The following is a 22920-nucleotide window of genomic DNA, read 5'->3' on the forward strand; positions in this document are numbered from 1 at the left end:
GAGGTTGCAGTGAGCCAAGATCATACCACTGCACTCCAGTCTGGGTCACAGAGTGAGACTCTGTCTCCAAAAAAAATAAAAATAAAAATAAAAATAATATACATATATATATAAGCATTTCCTAATAATTAACTGAAAATGAAATAGACTGATTTTGGAGGTAGTATTCAAGAAGAAACCAGGTGGCTATTCTTTAAGGTATATTCTAAGGTATGGCTATTCTTTAAGGTATGCTTTTGAATTCAAGCATTCAAAAGAGGATGAATAGAAAAAATTGTTTTCAACCTTTTTTCCCTCCCATTTTTCACAGGGGAGGTGAATTCAAGTGAATAAAATTATAGTAAAATTGCTTAATGAAAAAAATAAGCACAAAAACTTACTTGGGTCCAGAGTAAACTCTAGTTTACCTACACAGAAAGTTAGATTTCCTGGGGATATAAACTTCTAATCCATCCTTATAGCTCCAGTATACTGCCTGGCACTTACAGAAGCTTAATAAACATTTAATGAATAATTAAATGCTTACTTTAATTGATTAGGCCTCTGAACTGCCTGACCCATAATACTGTATTAAAATTATGTAGTTTACATTTTTCCAAACAGAAAGAACTCCTATTCTCAAGGAGTTTATAATCCTTATGAATGGAACCATAAGCAAAAGATTTTATTCTAGAAGCAACTGTATTAGTATTTAAATTTCTTTTTTTTTTTTTCTCCCCGAGACAGTCTCGCTGTGTCGCCCAGGCTGGAGTGCAGTGACATGATCTCGGCTCACTGCAATTTCCATCTCCCGGGTTTAAGCAATTCTCCCTGCCTCAGCCTCTTGAGTAGCTGGGATAACAGGCGCCCACCACCACACCCGGCTAACTTTTGTATTTTTTAGTAGAGACGGGGTTTTTGCCATGTTGGCCAGGCTGGTCTTGAACTCCTGACCTCAGGTGATCCACCCACTTCAGCCTCCCAAAGTGCTGGGATTACAGGCGTGAGCCACCGCCCTTGGCCAGTACTTAAAATTTCCTGAAGAGTTCAAAACCTGCCTGCATAGACATCAAACAGGGGACAGGTTTTACATTTAAACGATGGCTAACTTAAAGAATGTATGAGTGTTCTTTGTATGTAATTATAGAGCACAGGCTCCTGCACAAGAAGACATTAAACAGGGATATTTATGCTTATTTATTGAACCACTATTATATGTGTTGTACATTATTAGGATATATGGGGATTATATAAGACATAACAGTTTCCCTTAAGGAATATGTAAAAATAACTATAAATATTAACCAAAATATGGAATATAGAATATAAGCTCCATGAGAACAGGAATTGTTGTCTTTCTCTCCCCACCCCCGCCCCAAGGGCCTAAAAGAGTACCTGGCACGAAGTAAATAATGCAATCAATCAATAAAGTTTGTTGAAAGAATTACTGGCAAAGAAAGTGGTGCTCACTCAACATTCTGTTTTCCCACATTTCCTTGTTCTTTCAAGATTAGGTGGGGTCAGAGGACTAGTTCTGGATAGACTGTGGATGGAAATATCATGTGTCATTTCCAAACAGAAAAGCTCATGCAAATCCTCCAGCTCTCTACTCTTGTCATAATGAGCAAGGAGGCCACATGTTCCAGATAGATAGAGCTAGAAGATGGTGAAGACATCATTGCTCTGAGCTCCTGAATGGTTAGGTAGAGCAGAATGCCCACTTTCCTATCAACCAGACAGACATGAGGCATATGCCGGAAACAGACTAAGGTCTATCAGTCTACTGTGATTAATACAAATAGTAAATGCTACAGTTAGTATGGAGAACATACAATGAGAATTTTTCAGTTGGCCTGATGAAGGAAGGTTTTGTAATGATGATAATTAGTTTAAGCCCTGAAGATACAGTATTTCCAAGATTAGTAAGCTGTGAGATGGAGAATATCCTTACATTAAACCTTTTTTTTTTTTTTTTTAGCTTTTGAGATGGAGTCTTGCTCTGTCACCCAGGCTGGAGCAGAGTGGCAATATTTTGGCTCACTGCAACCTCCACCTTCTGGGTTCAAGCGATTCTCCTGCCTCAGCTTCCCAAGTAGCTGGGACTACAGGCGCCTGCCACTACACCCGACTAATATTTATATTTTTAGTAGAGACAGGGTTTCACAATGCTGTCCAGGCTGGTCTCGAACTCTTGATATCTGGTGATTCGCCCGCCTCGGCCTCCCAAAGTGCTGGTGTGAGCCACCGCGCCCGGCCATCCTTTAACATTCTTGACATAGTTCATTAAGTGATAAGAGAATACGCTAAGCTGGCACTGTTGGTAATGTTTTGGTTTACTTTTACCTCTCCATATAAACGTCAACATATTAAGCAATCCAAAGAAAAACTTAAGAAACAAGGGCATTAAACTAAGAGAAAACGAAACACTGCATGTTCTCACTCATAAGTGGGAGCTGAACAATGAGAATACATGGACACAAGAAGGGGAATAACACACACCGGGGCCTGTGGTGGAGCGGGAAGAGGGAGAGCTTCAGGATAAATAGCTAATAGTGCATATGGGACTTAATACCTAGGTGATGGGTATTAAGCAAACCACCATGGCACATGTTTCCTTATGTAAACAAACCTGTAAATTCTGCACATGTACCCCGGAACAGAAAGGAAGGGGAAGGGGAAGGGGAAGGGGAAGGGGAAGGGGAAGGGAAGGGAAAGGGAAAGGGAAAGGGAAAGGAAAAGGAAAAAGGAAAAAGGAAAAAGAAAGGAAAGGAAAAGGGAGAGAAAGAGAGAGAAAAAGAGAAAGTGAGAGATAAAGAGACAAAGAAAGAGAGAAAGAGGGGAAGAGAGAGAGAGAGAGGAAGAAAGAGAGAAAAAGAGAGAGAGAGAGAAAGGAAGGAAGGCAGGAAGGCAGGAAGGTAGGAAGGCGGGCAGGTGGGCAGGCATTGATTTACAGTGGTAGGAGCAGGGAAATACCTGTCCTGATGGGAATAAGGAATATGGAAGTTATGAGGAAGGATACCTAGAAACAATATAGAGGATGCTCTATTTCTTTTTCATTTTGATAGCCCAAATCTTTTGTTTGAAGCTTAGAAATAACCTTCAATATAGGAAAACACCATAAGTACATTTCTGAAAATCTGCCCACAAAATCAAATGCTCTATATTGTTTTGTTCTCCCACTGGCTTATACTATAATCTCAGAATTACATATAATATGCAATAAAACTATAATGAAAAATATAGAAAAACTTTAAAATTTTATATTTTGATGAATCAAAATTTCTGTACAGAATTATAATAAGACTAAATCCACAAAAAGTAATAAAAACAAAACAGAAAACCAGAAGCTACTGTCTTCCTCTGACCTGAAACAGTAATATTCAAGGAGATGCAAAGCCTAAAAACTATTTTTTCCATTTGTTCCAAGAGATAGAAGAGACTGTAGAAGCCATTTATTCAGCCCTAACTCAATGTAAGAATCCTTCTACAACTTATGTCATACAGATGTTCCCAACTTGACTTAACGATGGTTTAACAGAACAATTTTTCCATTTTATGATGGTGAGATAGTGACATGCATTCAGTAGAAACCATACTTCCAGGGCCCATACAATCATTCTGTTTGTATTTTCTTTCAGTACAGTATTCAGTAAATTACATGGGACACTCAGCACTTTTTAAAAATAAAATAGGCTTTGTTTTAGATTATTTTATGCAACTGTAGGCCAAATGTAAGTGTTCTGAGCATGTTTAAGGTAGGCTAGGCTAAGCTATGAGGTTCAGGAGGTTAGGTATATTTAATGTATTTGCAACTTATGGTATTTTCTCCTTATGATGGGCTTATCAGGATGCAATCGGTAAGTTGAGGAAAATTTGTAATTATAATCAGCCTGAACATTCTGACAGGGAGTTTAAGATTAGACAGCTTATACTATAAAGTTCTAGTTATCTACCTGGGGAGAAATTTATTCTTTTTTAGTTTTTATATTTCTTACATATTTTTTTCTTATATTTTAATATTTATTTTCAGCTGTTTTAAGTTTCATTTCTACCATTAACTAGTTGTGTCACTTTGGGGAAACTGTTTCACCAATCTGAGTCTTAAGTATTTCCATCTATAAAATATGGAATTGATGAGACTATATGTTGCTAACATCCTACCTAACATTTTATGGCTTTTTATCTTTTCTACATCTAGCAATAACCTACAAAACTCTATAGTCTGTCTTTGGATCTCTGAGTACTTGCGTAAGATGCAAGGATTTACTTTCAGAGGGTGGAAGTAAGGAATCTCTGTCTTATGTTGTAAGGTCGTTCCAGTTTTCCTGTATCCCTTTGTCCTGCAGCAGTGGAGTTTCAGCTTATAAAAATTCAGATGAACTCTTCCATCTCTTTTCATTTGTTTATGTATTTCCTGTGTCAGGTTTGTGTGTGTGTGTGTGTGTCTGAAAAGTTTTAAAAAGTTTTAGAGTATTAAAAGCAAGCTGCCTCATCCCTTGGAAAATCTGTTGAACTCTAAGTAGAAGGGCAGGCGACTCAGCTTGAAACAAATGCCTCATAGCCTTTTAGAAGCTTTTTTTCCTGCTAATTAGCTGTGAATGTTTTGTTTGTTTGGTTTCTGACAGAGTCCCAGCAAGCAGAAGCAAAGGAGCTAGAAAGGAAGGGCCCTAATTGTCAGGGAGGGTGACCTCCAGGCTTGTCCACAGTTGTAGTCTACACGGGAAAAGCAGCTTCTTGGGAGAGAGGATGCTTCCATTTACAGATAGTTTTATAAAGTATAGTACTCCTTTACTCTCAGGCAACCTTTTTTTTTTTTTTAGGTAAAAGCCAGAGCTGTACAGAGAAGATTCCTCTATTTTCTCAGCCACTGCTCCTAGGCAACCTATACATCCTGATGGGGGTGGGGATATGCATGCTGGAAACTTCCTATGACAATTTTTACTTTAATGGTGTTCTTGTTAGATCTGCTTGGTAATGAGAAAAGATAGGACTGGGACTTAAAAAGGTGACAAATTTACAACTTTAGGCAATGCACAACCAAATGAGTTTTGTATTTTATAAATTATGCTACCGAGAAACATAATATATAGGTCAGAGAGAAACTTGAATGGTGAATTCCTAGAAAAATCAAACAAATTCTCAAGCAAATTAAGTTCTGACTGCTGAAGACCTGTTTGATCTCAGGAAATACAGGGAACTGTGTCTATGATTTAGACTGGTAATCACTTGGGATATGTGGCACTTCCTGATTTTATGAGAGAAACTGATGGTCTGAGCAATCTAAATTATTATGGGCAAAAATACATAAGGTTCTGATACAGTTGCAAAAATAAACTAAGTTATAACGGCTAAATTGAAAATATGCACAGAGCACTGATTATATGTCATCAGCTACTTGCTATTTTCCACGTTACACAACATATGATCAATTTAAAAATACCCAAGACGGGCATTTTGGAGGTTAGAAAAACTTCCTGGGGTTACAAGCCGAATACAACCAACAAAGAAGACTGGTTTTTGTCAGATTCCAAGAGAATGTGTACTTCCTTCAAACCCACTGTAAGAGCAGAAACAGATTGGTAAGATGTCAAAGTGTCACAGGAGCTATACTTTAAATGTTATAATTAAATTCTTGCCTCAAAGAATTTAAGCCCTCTGTTGATATAGTCCAAGTTCCTTGTTATATACTAATTCATACCCATGTCTTCTGGGGATCACTCTACTTGCTTTGTTAGCTATCTCAACACACTTCCTCAAGCGCCCCCTGCTTCCATGTATGTAGTCATGCATTTTACTCCTCTCCAGTGTTCTCTCATCTCTCTAAACATACACACCAGCCTTCCATTCACTCATCAATTTACAAACACTGTATTCTTTTCCTTTAATTTCTCAGTTGACTTTTACCTTTTCTGCCTATATAGATTAGATGGGGCATACATTTGACTAAATATGGTAACATCCATACATCTTGTCCTTGAATACTGACCTACTTGGGAAATGTTTAATATTAATTTAATATTATCAAATATTTAACATCCACTAAGTAGAATAGCTTTTCACTCTTTGGCTTTGTTCTTCTATCAATTCTTATAATTTTCCCAATATCTTTCTCAGAGCAAAGGAAAGGAACAAAATCCAGTGCTCTGGAGGTTATAAGGACCTTCTCAAAAAGCAAGGGGAACTATCAAAGAGATACTTTTACCTCTATCTTGCCCAATCACAGAACCACTTCATATATTTTCTGCTGGTTTCACAGTCCTTATGTACTTTATTTCTACCATTCCTAACAATGTACACATATCTTTCACAGATGTGTGTGTAATCAAAGAAATACTTTGCTGTCTTATCAATTAACTTTATTCTGTCTAAATATTCTTTTTAGACTTGTCATATCAGACTTACCTGTTATAATATAAATTCCTAAATAGATATAGTCAGAATCTACAGACCTGGAATACAATCTGAGAACCTAGTAATGGGCTACATGATAGCCTCTTTTACAAAAGGCTCTTGTAAAATGTTTTCCTCAGGATGCTTTTAGCCTTAACACAGTATGATTTTATGGGAAGTACTGCATCTACAAAATTATCTTTGTATACCACCTAGTATACAAAGTGGGCACTTAACTGTTAAGTGTCTATTCATCTTTCAATACTCAGTTCAAGTGGTTCCTCTTTTTAGTTTTTCTTGGTCATCCCAAATAGAGACAACCTTACTTCTTCGAATATCTATAGAAGTCACTGTTCATATTAAACATGTGAAGCATATATACCGTATTGTAGAATGGTTATTTAAACTCATGTGTTATAACTGCTACCTGACATTAAGGTCCTAGAGAAGGCATATTTATCTCTGTAGTCCCTAGTAGTGCCATGTTCTGATACACATTTAGTATCTGTTTATTGAACTGGCTGAATCGTCTTTCTAAACATCTGACCAAAAGACGCCTTACACATCAAATGTGGAAATAATTATTTGCATTTGTAATTTTGTTTGGGAGGAAATAGAAAATAATTTAGGTATACTAAGCAGGCAACAAGAGTTTTCTTAAGGCTCTTAGATGCTAAGTAATAAAAGCAAACCTGGGAACACAAGTGAGCCAGAAATGCCACTTTTCCCAATCCTACCAAACGACCTTATGTATGTGAAGTGCAGCAAAGGAATGGGTATTTAGAGGATGAATGGGAAGGAAAGAAATTAGACTGAAGAACTGTTGCTATGACAAGATTTGGGTACAGATTCTGTCAGTGTAAAGGTCACTTGCTGGAAGCCTCTGAATCTCCCACTTTTAGCTTGGACCCTGCTTCTTAACCAACAGCTATATACAGACATCAAATATTTGCAGCTCAGTTTTAATTAACTTTTCATAAAATGCAGGGAATTTACACCAAAAGTAAAACTCTCTTAACTTAAATGTGCTTAACTAATTTACTGTATACTTACAAGAGCTGCTTGTGTTAACTCTTAAACCTCCTTGTTATTCTAATTACATGATTCAATTAATTACTATGTAAAAAAGGATGAGATATGAGTAAGGAGTAAGAACTGTTTCTCTGAAAAACCAAATTGAATGCTTTGGCAAGCTCAAAATAAGAGTTGTTAAAAATGCTGTTTTAATGTCCCACCTAGGGTACCCCCAACCTCCCCAAAAAAAGACTAGCATGGAGGTGCGTGCCTATAGTCCCAGCTACTTGGACAGCTGAGGTGGGGGGATCACTTGAGCCCAGGAGTATGAGGCCAGCTGAGCAACATAGCAAGCTCCTGTCTCTAGAAAATAAAAATTAAATTAAATTAAAATGATGTTAACTAGATGTAAGAAAGCCAATTATGAAAGACTTGGAGGAAATCACATATATCTACAAAGATTATACAATTACATTGTTTCACAAGACTCTAGTTTGACTCTTCTTTAAAGAAAGCAAGATTATCTGCATAGTTTACGCCAGGAAGAGTACAAGAAACTTCAATCAGTGGACTCTTATTTAAAAATAAAACAATGGCCGGGCACCGTGGTTCACGCCTGTAATCCCAGCACTTTGGGAGGCCGAGGCAGGCGGATCATGTGGTCAGGAGATCGAGACCATCCTGGCTAACATGGTGAAACTCGATCTCTACTAAAAATACAAAAAATTAGCCGGGCATGGTGGCGGGCAACTGTAGTCTCAACTTCTCAGGAGGCTGAGGCAGGAGAATTGCTTGAACCTGGGAGGCAGAGGTTGCAATGAGTTGAGATTGCACCACCGCACTCCAGCCTGGGTGACAGAGTGAGGCTCTGTCTCAAAAAAAAATAAAATAAATATGAAAAACAATGGTTCTATATCACAAAAGTGGTGCATAAAGTACACATTTTAAAACTTTAAGGTTGTACCTATCATTTTTTATTCTTAGAGTCTTAAGAGCATTCTTTTTTGATCACTGTTCCAATTACCAATCCAGATAACTTCAGGTGAAAAAGACTCATACTAAATTTCATAAATATCTTATTTAAGAAGATCTCAGGTTAATACAAAGGTCATAGCATACTACAAACAAAAAGCAGACAAAAATCTAATCCTGAGAGCAATTGATCAGTATTGTTTTGCTAATGTATTTCATAAGCAATGTTTATCAATCTCAAGTACATTCACTATTATAATATGTATTTGAAAGAGTCTACTGCATGACATTATTTTGTTAGTGACCACTAGAAACACTAACCTAAGGTCCCCAAAGCAGAATAAAAATATCAAATATTTGCTTTAAAAAGGAAAATCATTTTACTTTTCTTCTTGAAATCCATTATCAAGAAGAAATAATTAGAATAAAATTTAAAAATTAGATGTAAAAGGTCTTGAAACCCTAATGCCTCGCATCTCAAAACTGAAAGGCAGCAGGTACCATCAAGTAAGTAAAAACTTTAAAATTTAAACCGATCAGTTAAAAAAAGCAGAGTTTCTAAAGAAACTAAAAAGTTTCTGTAAAATTCCTCATTTTTGTATATTTTCTACAAATTTGTGATGAGGCAAAACAATCAATCTGTTACATGGATTAACAGCTATCACAGGCAAGTATTTTAAAGTAAATTATAAATCTAAGCCATAATAACATGTTGGTTCTAGTCTGGTAAATTACTCTAGATGCTAAACAAGAAATATGTTAATTTTACCAAATAAACTTTATCTCAAATTAGATTAAAATTACAAAGAAGTTTTTAATATTGACATGTTATGTAACATTCTATTTATACTGCCTCATGAATATACTTTTAAACTCATCTATATTCTGGTTTGCCTGTTGCACAGATTCTAAAGTTGGCAAAAAATAATCAGACTTAAAAAAATAAGAAAATCTGCCCTAAAATTATTTTTCTGTCTCATTTTCTCGTAAACATACCAGTGTGATAAAGACTTTCCCTCTCATTAAGTCTTACAGACAGCATACAAGCATTGCAGAGTATTTTTTCAAGCAAACAATATAACACGCTAAACAACTTAAAAACAAACCTTTCAAATTACCAAAATACTGTAAATTTTCTCTATTAACTGTAAACAAAATATAAGATTCTATAAGCAATAACTATTAAGATGAACTGATGGAAAAACTGGTAATTTCTCAAAGGACAGAAGTACACTAGTATTTTGGTTCATTTCTCCTTTAAATATAAAATTTTCATTATGAGAAAAATAAAGGAAAATGCAGAAGTTGTAGTCAGCTTCCTTAAACAATCAGGAAAAATAGCTCTACTATGTAACTACAAAGTGGGTAGAACTGAATAGAATATTATCTGGTCCTCTAGATTATAAACACTTATTTTCTAAAATAAAACATTTCTCTCCAAAAATTACAATCTCAACCTCAGAATCTGTACACCAAAAAGTGTTTTATTGACTTTCAAATATTTACGTGTTGGGGATTTTCTAACCTGATGCAATAATCAAAATTAACAAAGCAATAATTTAATAAAATATGCTTTGATATACTAAATTAAAAAAAAAGAAACTGACATAAATACGATATATATACACATTTTATTATTTAATCAAGACTAAATAGAAACAGAAACTGATTACCTGTATAAGACAAAATGTCCTCACTCTTCTTAAATTTGCAAATAAAATGGAAAGCAATATATATTTTGGCATAATCATACAGATGTTCATGTAAAGGTTGGTTTTTCTTTTTTTTTTTTTAACACTCTGTACTTAAATGCTATTAAAATAATGAGTGGCAAGCTACTTGAATGCTGTTCCTTTTTACTGGTTATGCTTTTAATGATAACAGTAGATTAAATTTTTATTGCTTTTATCTCTGTACTAAAGATAGTATTTTTTTTTCTTTTTCTAGCATCTTGGGACTCTAAGGCAATCTAAAACCATTATAAAAGATAATTACAGAAACAGATATCTAAATAATCTTAGAATTGTCTAAATTAGGTTTAACTTACAAAAATCCTACTCAATCAACATTATACAGCATCCACTGCATATTGGCATTCAGAAAGCCAACATGGGCATAAATTATTTCATGAATGATTAAAAATAAAGGATCTAATGTTATATAAAAGAGGTACATTTTACCTGGATTAGGTGAGGTAATGCTTTTAGTGTAAGGCAAAACCAAATCCCCAGTTTGCATGGAAGCAAATCATGCCACTGTGGTTTCATCAGCAATCTAAAGGGAGGGAAAAAAAGAACACCATACAACAAATGAGGAATATACAGAGAAAGCTGGGAGACAAAATATTTTTATAAAGATCATGAACTCTTTTTTGAATGACTACTTCAACAACAAAAAAAAAAAATGAAGAAATTATTCATTGAAATATTTATAACTGACTTACGCTATCATGAAATATAGTAGTCACAACAAATGCAATATATATAGCATGTAAGAGAAACCAGGCTAAGATTTTGGGGAAGGAGGTTCCTAATCAAGTTACAAAGATAAACAAAAGCCCTCTTTCTAACCTGGGCTTTTCATCACTTTTGTACAATGAATTATTAAGCCTTATGATTACTTCAGCTATAAAAAAACTAACCATCATCAGAGTGTTCCCATGTGCTGACAACCAGATATGAAGACTGTAGCATAAACAAACCAATACATAAAAATTAATGTCATTTGCAGTTCACTGAAGCATTACTCACTGATGTCATCAGAATAGAAGACAGGCAGAATAGTCTCTGATCTCCATCCCTCATTGATCCCAGTTCATGCCCTGCTGTGTGAACTATTTAAACCCTTTATTCCTTTCTATGAATCAATAGAAGAAATGGTGGCATCTTTTTGAGTGTACTGCATATCACCGCCTCTCTACATACGGTTACTCCTGAGCTAAGTGATAGGTCCGTCTAATAGTACTTTGTTTCTAAAGTTCAGTATAAAAATTTCAAACTAGAAGAATTTGAGGGATTATTTAAATATATATTAACATTTCATATAGGGGAAAAAAACTGGAAGAAATTTTGCTTAAGATTAGAATTTGTCTCATAAACAATGGCACCTTATTAGTCTTTTATAAGACTACCACAGATATAAATGAGAGCACATGTAAATAGACATACATATGAAGTTGAATCATATTAAAGATGTATTTTAAAACAGCTTCAAATTATGAAGTATTTTTATATACTCTCACCTTTCATTTTTTTCTGAAGCACCAAGTTTGGATACATCCACACTCTTGCTGCCAGTCTTTTTTTTCTTTTCTCTCTTTTTTCTACTTAGCAGTTCATCCTTAATGTGGAAAGAATTATGGTTACAGGTTATCATTAACATGTACACTTCAAATGTTATCTAGGCTCTTCTGTGAAGGGTAAACATTATAGAGGAACATTTATGCAAATGTATGTAGGGTCCAACATGATTAAGTAAAATCATCAATCTTTCACAATAACTGTTGCCATGGTATCCAGGCCTTAAACACACATGAAGTTCAGCACTGTCAGTCATGTGCATCTCCATAGCAATCAAAGTTTTCTAAGAAGAGAAAGCATTCAACTCACTTTTTCTCATTCATCCAACTTTAATAATGTCACTTCAAAAGGAATAAGTAAACAGATGCTAATTCATGAATACTGATAAATATGTTTGATTATCTTTGACATATAAATAAAAACTCACAGAAGAATAAACTATAGAGTAGCATATTAAACCAAGAAAAGTGTAATAATTTTTTAACCAATTGATCTTTGAAGTTAGAATATTATATTCATTTCCAATTTGATTTACTTAAAACATTTTAAAAGTAAACATTCATTATATAAAGGCCTATGACACAAAAAAAATCTAAAGTCAGTCTTACATAAAAAAATTTCTATTTGGAAGGTGATAATTAAAACATGGTTCTACCTTCTAATTCCCAGCTACGTATGTGGGCTTTCACAAAGTTTTATAATAAACTTAAGTGCCACATTTTTTAAAAGAAGAATATTTTCTTATTTCATGGGTTCTTCTTGACTTAGAAATATGTCAAACATTGAGTATAAAACTATTAGAATAAGAAGTATACACAGAGAAATAGAAATTTTCATCAGTTGAAAAATAAATGTCTGAAATTCCATATAAAATTAAGGAGGCTAGTTCATTTGATTTATTACTAATACTTACCAGTTGTTTTTCCAGGTAGATTGACCAAACTACAGCATAATGACCCACTGTGAGAATAATGAATAAGAGTAATGCCAGCTCAGCATTGCTCATTTTTCTCACCCGCCTGTAGTAGAATACAGGCTGTCGCCAATCTGGAAGTCCATTGATCAGAATATCATCATACCTACAGTACAAATATAACAGTTTTTCATGGGGAGTTTAAAATAAAAACAAAAAAATTATTTGTGCCTATATTACAAAGAGGAAAAAGAAAATAATTTATCCAAAATAGATAATGTTTACATACATTCCCAGCATTATAATGTTTAGTAAATTCAAAGCACTGTAGATAGCTCTAGTCACTGACACCCTTCAAAAAAGTGCCCAGTAATACACTGTGGATACTAGATCTCATATTTTTGCAGCACCCAAAGTTGTGACTCCTGGAGTGACATCTAAACTAAACGAACTACATGTAGTCTACCTGTCTACTAGTCTATAGTAAAGACTCCACCGTTGAAGTCAGCAACAAAAAGAAGGATCTCAACAGGAGAAAGATCAAGATAAGAGCTGTTTGTTACCATGAATTACATATTAATTGAATCAAATTCTGAATAAATTTTCTAGTCAGTGCTTTTATTTCTACCCCTATACTATGGTGGCTCAATGTTGAAATATTTATACACATGATTTTATCAAAGCTTTTAAATGAGATAAAAGCCTATAAAATTGAGTACCTTTTAATTTCGTATTGCTATATTCCTTTAGAAAATAAAAAACTCCCAAATTAGAAAGAGATGTGGAAACAACCAGTGTTTACGTTGGATTTCTCAACTGTTTATTTGTAAACATTTAAGTGGCAATTTCCTCATTTTTGGCTTTTGCTGGAAGAGAAGAACATTAAGAGTAAAAGCTTTCCTAGTCCTTTAAAAAGCTGATGCATTTCAAATCAGCTTTCTTGGTACTATCAGAATAAAAAAGTTACTTTAAAATAAATTTTCAACTGAATTTAAATTTACTTGTCAGACAACTATTGAACAAATATCTTTGAGGTTAAAAATAAGGAGTAACATTTATGATTGTAAAACTCAAAATGGTCACACACAAACACTGTGTTCAACACACACAACCTGTTAATCTTAATTGAACACAACTCATTAAATATTCTAATCACACTATTTCCAGAATTAAATCTTCACTGAAAGGCCTAATTTGGTGCAACACATTGACCAAAATATTTTAATTAAAAATATTCTGAGTTAGTTGCAGGCCTAATTACAGGAATAGAAATAGGGCCTATATTGTCAGGCAGGTCAGTAGAACTCAGTAGTAGGTTTTTCTCAAGTAAATTGACCGATCTAGGAATAATAGCGCAGCTGCTAAACTGCCAGTCTTGACATGTAAATCAATTTAAATGCAACAACTGCAGTAGCTACTTTGATAGTTATTAAATTGATACCTTAGAGATATGCTAAAAAAATAAAGCAGAGGATTTATTACAGGCAACTTCTTTTTTCAGTAGAAAAACATCAGATATAAATGCAAAATATATTTTATTAGCAAATCTAGAAAACCTTTTTGATCAACTTAGGTTATTAATAACAGTATCATCAAATTGGAATTACCAATTTTGAAAGGAAAGGTCATTAATTAGTACTAAACTCTTAAAAAGCAAATTGTGTAATATACAAGAGTCTACAAATTAATGTATGGTTTGGCAGTAGCTAGATCAGAAAAACCTGGTGTTATTCTTTTTCAATATTTATCGAAACGCTTGAATATTAACATCAAGATATAATAATATGACTTCATAAGAAACTATCATTCATGTTATCAAAAATTTATGTTTAAATCAATCTTATAAAAACCGGCTCATTTTAAATGAGAAATGTATAGGTAAAAAGGTTTCAAGTGCTCTAACATAAGATTACAACATTCAAATGAAGTCCAATCAATCTTAAGTCCTGAATCTATTCTCAATCCATATTCTACTTCAGATTTCTTGAGGGGGAAAAAAGGTGAATATAAAAATCATTATTTTCAGCAAACCTCTCCCATGAAATAATTTCAGGAAAAAAAGTATAGTTATTGATAAAGAACATCTAAGAAAATGGAGACAATTCCTTAATAGCACTCTTAAGTATTAAATTTGCTTTGGATATAACTGAACTATAGCAGAAGAGAAAACAGCTGAACTCATAGCTAAGAATTTCTTATCAAATATTTTATCACCATCATAACTGAAAGTGCTATGTGTCTGTTAATAGCTACTATTTTCTACCCTACGTATAAATTGTATTTAGTGCACACATTCAAGATAGCAAAACCTCATGCACTGAACACATTAAACAGAACTAGATATTTACTAGGCTATGTCTGTCACTCTAAATAACAGTCTCTAAGGATTAAGCTTTGAATCAATGCTCTATTGATTTTACTATCAATGAATATTATGGCTCACATGACTGGCCATTTTAAGGAAAGATAGCTTCCATTATAGTTCACTTTTTAGAATATATGCTGTTAAAAGATAAATTACTGCTTTCCTGATGAAACATTGAAAATAAATTTCTTAAAGTACACACAGACACTATTTTCATAAGTCATTTAAGAAGAAATACTGTGTTGACACATAAAATTTAAAACATCACTTTATTAGGCTTTTCTGTATTTAAACATATAACACTGTTAAAATGCTCTGTATTTGGGATTCATACAAACTGTTCTCAACTATTTGTTAAAGTCAGATTAAGAATGTACAAATGTATGTGTTGTAAGATATAAAGAAACAGATCTCTACGATAAAGAATATCGCTAATGCTAAAGATCACAGGGAATTATAATGGAATTTTCTTGGAAATGAAAACATTAATCAATTCCACACATCCAACATATGGCCTAATGTGTGTTTATTTCACTTTATTTTCTTACAATATACATCATGAACATAAAATAATGGTTACATACTCATTAGTGAGTTTCATACTATAATCTGCAATTCATGAAACATATTTAGGCTAATACAAACACTGGAAAACAAATTTAAAATTTTTTTCAAGTTACCAGCAGAAAAATGCATGGAAATTTAAAATGTTACTATTTTTTGAAATATCAAATAGTAAGTATGTAACTAAAATTAAAAATCTGTATATTATGAAAATGAATATTTAAATAATTCTAGCATGTGCCTAAATTATGAATTTTCTGTATTACAAAGCTGGAATTTTTAGTTTAAAACAATAATAACATAATTTCCATTTAGGTAACATTTTGAAACTTTGAATAAAAACTACTTGTACAAACATTATAAACAGAAAACATGTCTAAATTAATTGCTCTCATTCTTCTTTGAAAAAAAATATATATGCCAAAAATTGTGGTACACTGCACTTTATTTAGGAAAGGTGTTAAATAAATTTCCTATTCTCAGACTAATGTTTATTTTGATTCGAACACACCTGTAATCACATTTACAATAACTAGTTAATGAATTTATAAAAGTTTAACATATTAAGGCTGAATAACTATACTTTGCATTTGTAAATAAAACGTTATTCAGTAAACTAAAAACACATTCAACTTATATAAATATAGTAACATGAAACAGACAAAAAATTTTAAAGTTTCACAACTGGGTTAGCAAAAGAAGACTGGTTAAAAATTCATAATACATTTTAAACAAAAGTAGCTATGTTAATATTACTAAAGCGCAATCTAGTATATAAATGTAATGGCTGGTACTCAGTACTTTACCTCCACTAACATTCAGGGCACTCATAAAAATTTGTTGGAACATAGCTGGGCTACTGTTTCCCAAAATAAGTTAGCTAAAGAGTTTAGAGAAGGCTGCTAAGCTAGGCTTCTTACAATAACCACGAAAACCTGTTACAGGCATGCTTTAATAATGACAGTGATTGGGTCTCAGAAATGCATAATTAGGCAAACCGTTAGGCAAGTTCCTCGTTGTGTGAACATCATGGTGTATTTACATTAACCTATGTGGTACAGTTTCTACACATGTAGGCTACATGGTAGCCTATTGCTTCTAGGTTACAAACCTGTATAGCATGTTGCTGTACTGAATACTGTAGGCAACTATAACACAATGGTAAGTATTTGTATATCTAAACTCAGAAAAGGTACAGTAAAAATACCATATTATAATCTTATGGGACAAGCATTGGGTTTTTTTGTTGCTGTGGTTGTTGTTTTAGAGATGAGGTCTCACTCTCTCGCCCAGGGTGGAGTACAATGGCACGATCATGGCTCACTGCAGCCTTGCAATCCTCCCATCTCAGCCTCCCAAGTAGCTCAAGCAATCCTCCCATCTCAGCCACCCAAGTAGTTGGGACTACAGGCATGCAACACCACACCCTGCTAATTTTTTTATTTTTTGTAGAGATAGGGTCTAGCTATGTTGCCAGGGCTGGTCTCAAACTCTTGGGCTCAAGCCATCCTCCCACCTCAGCCTCCCAAAGTGTTGGGATAACAGGTGTGAGCCACTGCGCTCGGCTAGCATTGTATATGTGGTCCCTCATTGAGTGAAATGTCATTATGCAGTACATGAGTGTGTTTTCAAGCTGTAGTCTATGTTCTTGGGGGAGAAAAAGGCTTAAACATTTATTCACAATTGCACTCCTAGGAATCTAACCAAGAGAAATGAAAACATATGTCCATCTGAAGTTTATGTGAATGTTCACAGAAGCCTTGTTCATCATAGCCCCAAACTGGAAACAACCCACATGTCCATCAACTAGTGAACAGATAAACATAAGTGGTATATCCATACGATGGAATACTGTTCAGCAATAGAAAAGAATGAACTACTGGTATATGCTACAATATGGATGAATCTCAAAAACCTTATGTTAATAGAAGCCACATACAAAAAAACTACATATTGCATGATTCCATTTATACAAAATGTCCAGAAAGGACAAATTTATAAATACACTAAATAGATCAGTAATTGCCTGGAGCTGCAGATCAGGGTGAAGAATTACTGCAAATGGGCTAAAGCTTTTTTGAAATGATGTAAATGTTCTAAAACTGGACTGTGGTGATGGTTTGCACAAGCCTGTAAATTTACTAAAAAGCATTTAACCGTACACTTAAAACAGGTGACTTTTACTGTATGCAAATTATACCCAAATAAGGACATTAAAAAAAATCAAACAAAGCTGACTTTTTCTTTTTCCTCTTTTTTTCTGTTGAGACAGGGTCTTGCTCTGCGGCCCAGGCTGAGCGCAGTGGCGCAATTAGAGCTCTCTGCAACTTCTGCCTCTGGGGTTCAAGCAATCCTCCCACCTCAGCCTCCTGAGTAGCTGGGACTACAGGCATGTGCCACCATGCCAGGCTAACTTTTGTATTTTTTGCAGAGACGAGGTTTCGTCATGTTGCCTAGGCTGGTTTCGAACTCCTGAGTTCAAGGGATCTGCCCTTCTCAGCCTCCCAAAGTGCTAAGATTACAGATGTGAGCCACTGTACCCAGTCAGCGTTTCCTTTTTTCTTTTTCTACAAAAAGTTATTTGGTTTGTTAATTTATCAATTTCACTGCTATTCTCTTTTCCAGCAAAATTCAAATAATGCATCTGATTTCAGAGAAAACACAATTATATAAAAGGGAAATAAATAGGAAACATGTCTGACAATTTCCCAAATTACCAATTCCTGGAAGGTTACACATTTGAAAGTATTATTTAATGAATATTTATAGTAAATAATTGTGATACCAAAAAGTATTTTTTTATATCAATATGTAGATAATCTTCTTTTGAAGATAATGCTGACTGTGCTCTTCTTTTTTTTCCCTAAAGGAATTATAAACATTAAGTAATTGTCTGCAGAGATGTCTGTCTCCTATGTTTAAATACTCACAGGTCACCTGGCCTCAGGCACAAGCTTTAGAGAAGTGATTCTTAGCTTGATTAGTTAAGACTTTTGCCTCAAGGAAAACCAGCTACCAAAGAGTTACTTGTGCCTCAAGGGGTATAAATACTACAGCTGTTTTAACTGTCACATTCATTTTTTTCTATCAACTCTCTAAAATAAATGAGAGAACTAATCCTAAAGAGATGATGTTATTTATTAATAGATGATTCCATGTTAATGAAGAAACAATTTATATATAAGAAGTGATTTGTTTTGAAAAGATAGAAATAATTTTGGTAACTGAAAGAAATTACAAAGTTTACTGACTTAAAATAACAACAAACAAAAAGAAAACACCTCAAGCCAAAGATATTAGAAGACTAAATAAAGCTACCTTTACAGACACATTCTTAAATGTGTGAAACAAAACTAGGGCTCACAGAGAAACTAACTACAAATATGCGCAGAATGACCAAAATTTCTTTCAACACACTTCTTGGACTCTTTCAACACTATGGATTATCTCAAACCAGAGGAATGTCTGCTATGGTATCTGGACCAATGCCAGCCCTTGTTATAAAGCGAAGAACACTTTAAGAGAAGATCTTGAATCCTTGTGCTTTGCAATCTGACAAGCAGAGGTATTCAAATTAAATGGTTAAGATGAGAATCAAGAATGGTAGCTAACATTTTAGGATACAGACTAATTCCAGATAATACATTTGAAGAAAGATTCAGAATGTAACACAGCATAATTTATAGAGTTGTCTAAAGATGTATTACCCCCCTATTGAAGGATACAGATATTTAAGCTGGCTTTTGCCTAAATCTCAAATACCTAGGTGTTGTTTTGCTTTGTTTTTTAAAGGTACTCTTGTACTGTAGAACAACATTTTCAAATTTTGGATTGTGGTCCACTAGTGTCTCATGAAATCAATTTGGTGAACTACAACCAACATTTTAAAAAAATAAATAAATAAAAAACATCAAAAGACTAGTCTAGCCTAGAATAGAAAATGATGTGTTTAACTTGCAATAAGAAGTATTTTGTGAAACTATTGTTTTAGTTGTGTATGTGCATATGTGTTGTGGTATGACTTAAAAAACTTAGAAGGTTGCTGAAATGATGTCTACATTCCATACATTCTGTAGGAGTAGAGGAAAGGGGCCTCTGTGTAATCTCCTCTTAAGTCACTGGCATTATAAACTACTACATAAATATATTGCCACTCTTCTGAAAGGGGCACAGAGAAGTCTTAGTGTGAGGGACTGCCTCCACTCTGAAGTTTAACCCTCAATGCAGAATCGCCGGAGCAGAGTAAAGGAAGGGAAGGAGGCAAAAGAAACAGACACAAGAAGCAAAGTTTTCTTCCACCCCTATCTTCTACAGGCTTACAGAAGCTTATATAATTGGGTTATTTTGAGAGTGAGGAAATATCAAGAAAGAGTACTAACTTGACTATCACTATGGTCTAATTCAAACATTTAAGGAATAGTGGGGGAAAAAGCACCAAGCACCAGGCACAGATAGGAGCTATTACTGACATATGGGAAAGAATGGACATTTATTTGAATTCAAGCAGTATTTGCATTTCCCAGGGCATAAACACTCACGTTAAAAGTCGTATTAAGGAAGCCAGGACTTGCTAACATTATGACTCATAATCCTGAAGCTTGTAAGTATCGAATCAATCTAGTGAATACTTTCAATAAAGTTAACTCTGCTTCAAACACACATTTTTAAAACACTGCATTTCTTGGAAGGAACAAAAATAAAATACTAACATAACAAAATGTTTAAGGAGACTTAATTCTTTATAAACTGTTGCATGAAATGATAACATCTTAATTCAAAAGCAGAAATGAACACTCACCTGTGCCTTCGTTCATCATCCTTTAAAACTTCATAAATGGCCACCAACTAAAATAAAAGCATTACTTTAAAATAAAAATACTCTCAACTATAAAAAATCACGTAGGAAGGTGAAGGCACTACAATACACATGCAGAAAATCCTATGTGCCTATATATACAATAAACAGATGAAATCTCAATTATAAGTAACACTTTACGTTTTGGTAGTACCTTAAAAGGTTAAAAATGCTTGATATCAAAATAAACCTTTGTGACAGTTACAAAAGTAATACTTATCTTAAAATGTGCATTTTAAAAACAAAAGCTGTAATTTAGACAAGAAAATTATGACAATTATGACCCTCCAAGAATTTAGAGATGCTAATACAAAATGGTAAAAATGTATTTTGTAAAAACTTGAAAACATATACACTATATTTTAAACTACTACCTCATTTACAAATGAAAATATTCCATATATAAGTGAATATTTCTACCATCAACATATTAATACATTTGTCACAAAAATATATATAATAGCATATTTCACTTACTTGTCTAAACTGAGTTTCTGCATTTTCATCTTTATTCTTGTCTGGATGTAAAGTTAGTGAAAGCTTACGATATGCTTTTCTGATGTCTGCAGATGATGCATCCTGGAGGTGGTAGGGGGAGGGGAAAATACAAAGCAAACTTTGTCAGAAAAAGAAATTCCCAGAACCTTGTTAAGATCTGAGAAGACAGCCAACCAAGTGCAGGACCCCAGGCAATGTAATTTGAGCAATCAGTCTAACAACGAGGCTATGCAACTAGCCTGACCCACATGACTGAACAATTATTCAATCTAATTTGGCTCTCCTCTTAACTTTTCATTACCATACAGTCATTTAAAGAAGACAGTATTTGGCGAAACTTTTCAAACACTTGCCTTCCTAAAATTAACCAATAAATCTTTTTCAGCAATTAGGAGATCAAAAAGAAACAAATTAAAAATTAATACATCTGTGTGCCTTCAAAGAAACTCTTCATTTATTGGCAAATGTTAAAGCCAATTTCTGAATCCCAGGCTAACCGTAAGGTTTCTCTATTGTTATTTATATTGAGTTTATCATCTTAGCAACAACTTACGGAATCTCACTTTCACATGTCAAAAAGCATGCCTATCTGAAGAGAGTTAAATTCGCATTTATCAAAAATTATTATCATTAGAAAGAGTTAAATATACTATACTTATTTACTCAGTACTTTAAAGGGTATTTTCAATGTTGGCCAGCCTCCTCAGTCTGGTTCATAAAAATAAATTTGCCCAATATTTATGTATTACTAGTATAGTTTAAATATATTTAAAAGGTTACCATGGTTCAGTACTTAGATTAAGTGGATATTAAAATTACATTTTATATAATCCTGTGTGCACAGGTAAAATCAGACAACATCATTTCTACATGGCCAGTATAAAATGCATAATAATAACAAAGAATACACTGTCAAGTAGGGTTTAAAACTTTCCTTGAGACAGTCTGATTCTATCACCCAGGCTGGAGTACACTGGCACAATCTCAGCTCACTGCAACCTCCACTTCCTGGGTCCAAGAGATTCTTGTGCCTCAGTCTCCTGAGTAGCTGGAATTATAGGCATGCGCCACCACACCCAGCTAATTTTTGTATTTTTAGTAGGGACAGGATTTCCCCATGTTGGCCAGGCTGGTCTCGAATTCCTGACCTCAAGTGATCCAACCACCTCGGCCTCCCAAAGTGCTAGCTAGGATTACAGGTGTGAGCCACTGTGCCTGGCTGGAGTTTAAAACTTGATCTGTATTAAACTTAAAGTATATTCAAATAACATACTCGTATTGGGAAAAATGAGAGTAAACTTGCTTATTAAATGTCTCTCATTTGATAGCGGACTGTCATTCCAAAAACTACTAAGAAGTTCAAATGATGAAAACACCAAACCAAACCAACACAAAAAAATCTATATACCTGGGACTAAATATTATCAATAGTTTTTAAATAGAGTTGGAGAGAGACAAAGTGAAGCTATAATTAGTCTGTCAGGCTTGTCTTTACAAACCATTATTTTTATTATCAGTTTTCTGGGGCTTGTTGCTCCAGACTAGTATGTTACCCGGGGTTTGAGTATTTCTGTGACTTGTGGAAGGCTGCGGAGCTATAAAAATTAGTAAAGTACTGCAGGTAACATTGTTGTGATTTTCATTCTAATTTCCTTAATAAAATTGACATGTTCCCTACATAGACTACAGATAACATGGTAGAAACAAATGATTATTTAATGAAAATTTATGATGAATCCTTTTGTTGAGCAAAGACATCAAGTGTCAACTGAATAACCAATCTCTAATTGGGATTTTAATCTTAGATTTTTTAAAAATTGGGACTATATCATAAATTATTCAACAAGTATATTTCATACAAAATAACAGCTATGTATTTTCTTCTATTACAAAATTAATACATGCTCACTATGGAACATTTCTTACTTAAAAATAAAAACAACTAATAGTAACCTAAGGCATTTCCCTGCTTCCAGTCTTGCCATTCTGATCCCCCAATCCTCCATTTTTCTGCCACCATATGTACCCCAAATGTAAATGTGGTCAGACAGCTCTCCTACTCTAAATCCTT

General features: G+C 33.9%; 2 protein-coding genes across 2 annotated transcripts in view; one reads left to right on the forward strand and one right to left on the reverse strand.

The window, feature by feature from the left end:
- Nucleotides 1-22920, reverse strand: part of DNAJC1 (DnaJ heat shock protein family (Hsp40) member C1) — a 248270-nt gene that overhangs the window by 152099 nt on the left and 73251 nt on the right. Inside the window, exons 2-6 of the mRNA XM_050804054.1 lie at nt 20829-20930; nt 20295-20341; nt 12568-12733; nt 11597-11694; nt 10536-10629 (exon numbers count right to left, since the gene is read on the reverse strand). Coding sequence (XP_050660011.1) covers nt 10536-10629; nt 11597-11694; nt 12568-12733; nt 20295-20341; nt 20829-20930 — 507 coding nt within the window. The remainder of the gene's footprint in view (nt 1-10535; nt 10630-11596; nt 11695-12567; nt 12734-20294; nt 20342-20828; nt 20931-22920) is intronic.
- The window catches only part of COMMD3 (COMM domain containing 3), a 459390-nt gene that overhangs the window by 56423 nt on the left and 380047 nt on the right, over nt 1-22920 (forward strand). The window lies entirely within an intron of this gene.

The sequence above is a fragment of the Macaca thibetana genome, chromosome 9 (genome assembly GCF_024542745.1).
Source record: "Macaca thibetana thibetana isolate TM-01 chromosome 9, ASM2454274v1, whole genome shotgun sequence".
Lineage (NCBI taxonomy): Eukaryota > Metazoa > Chordata > Mammalia > Primates > Cercopithecidae > Macaca > Macaca thibetana.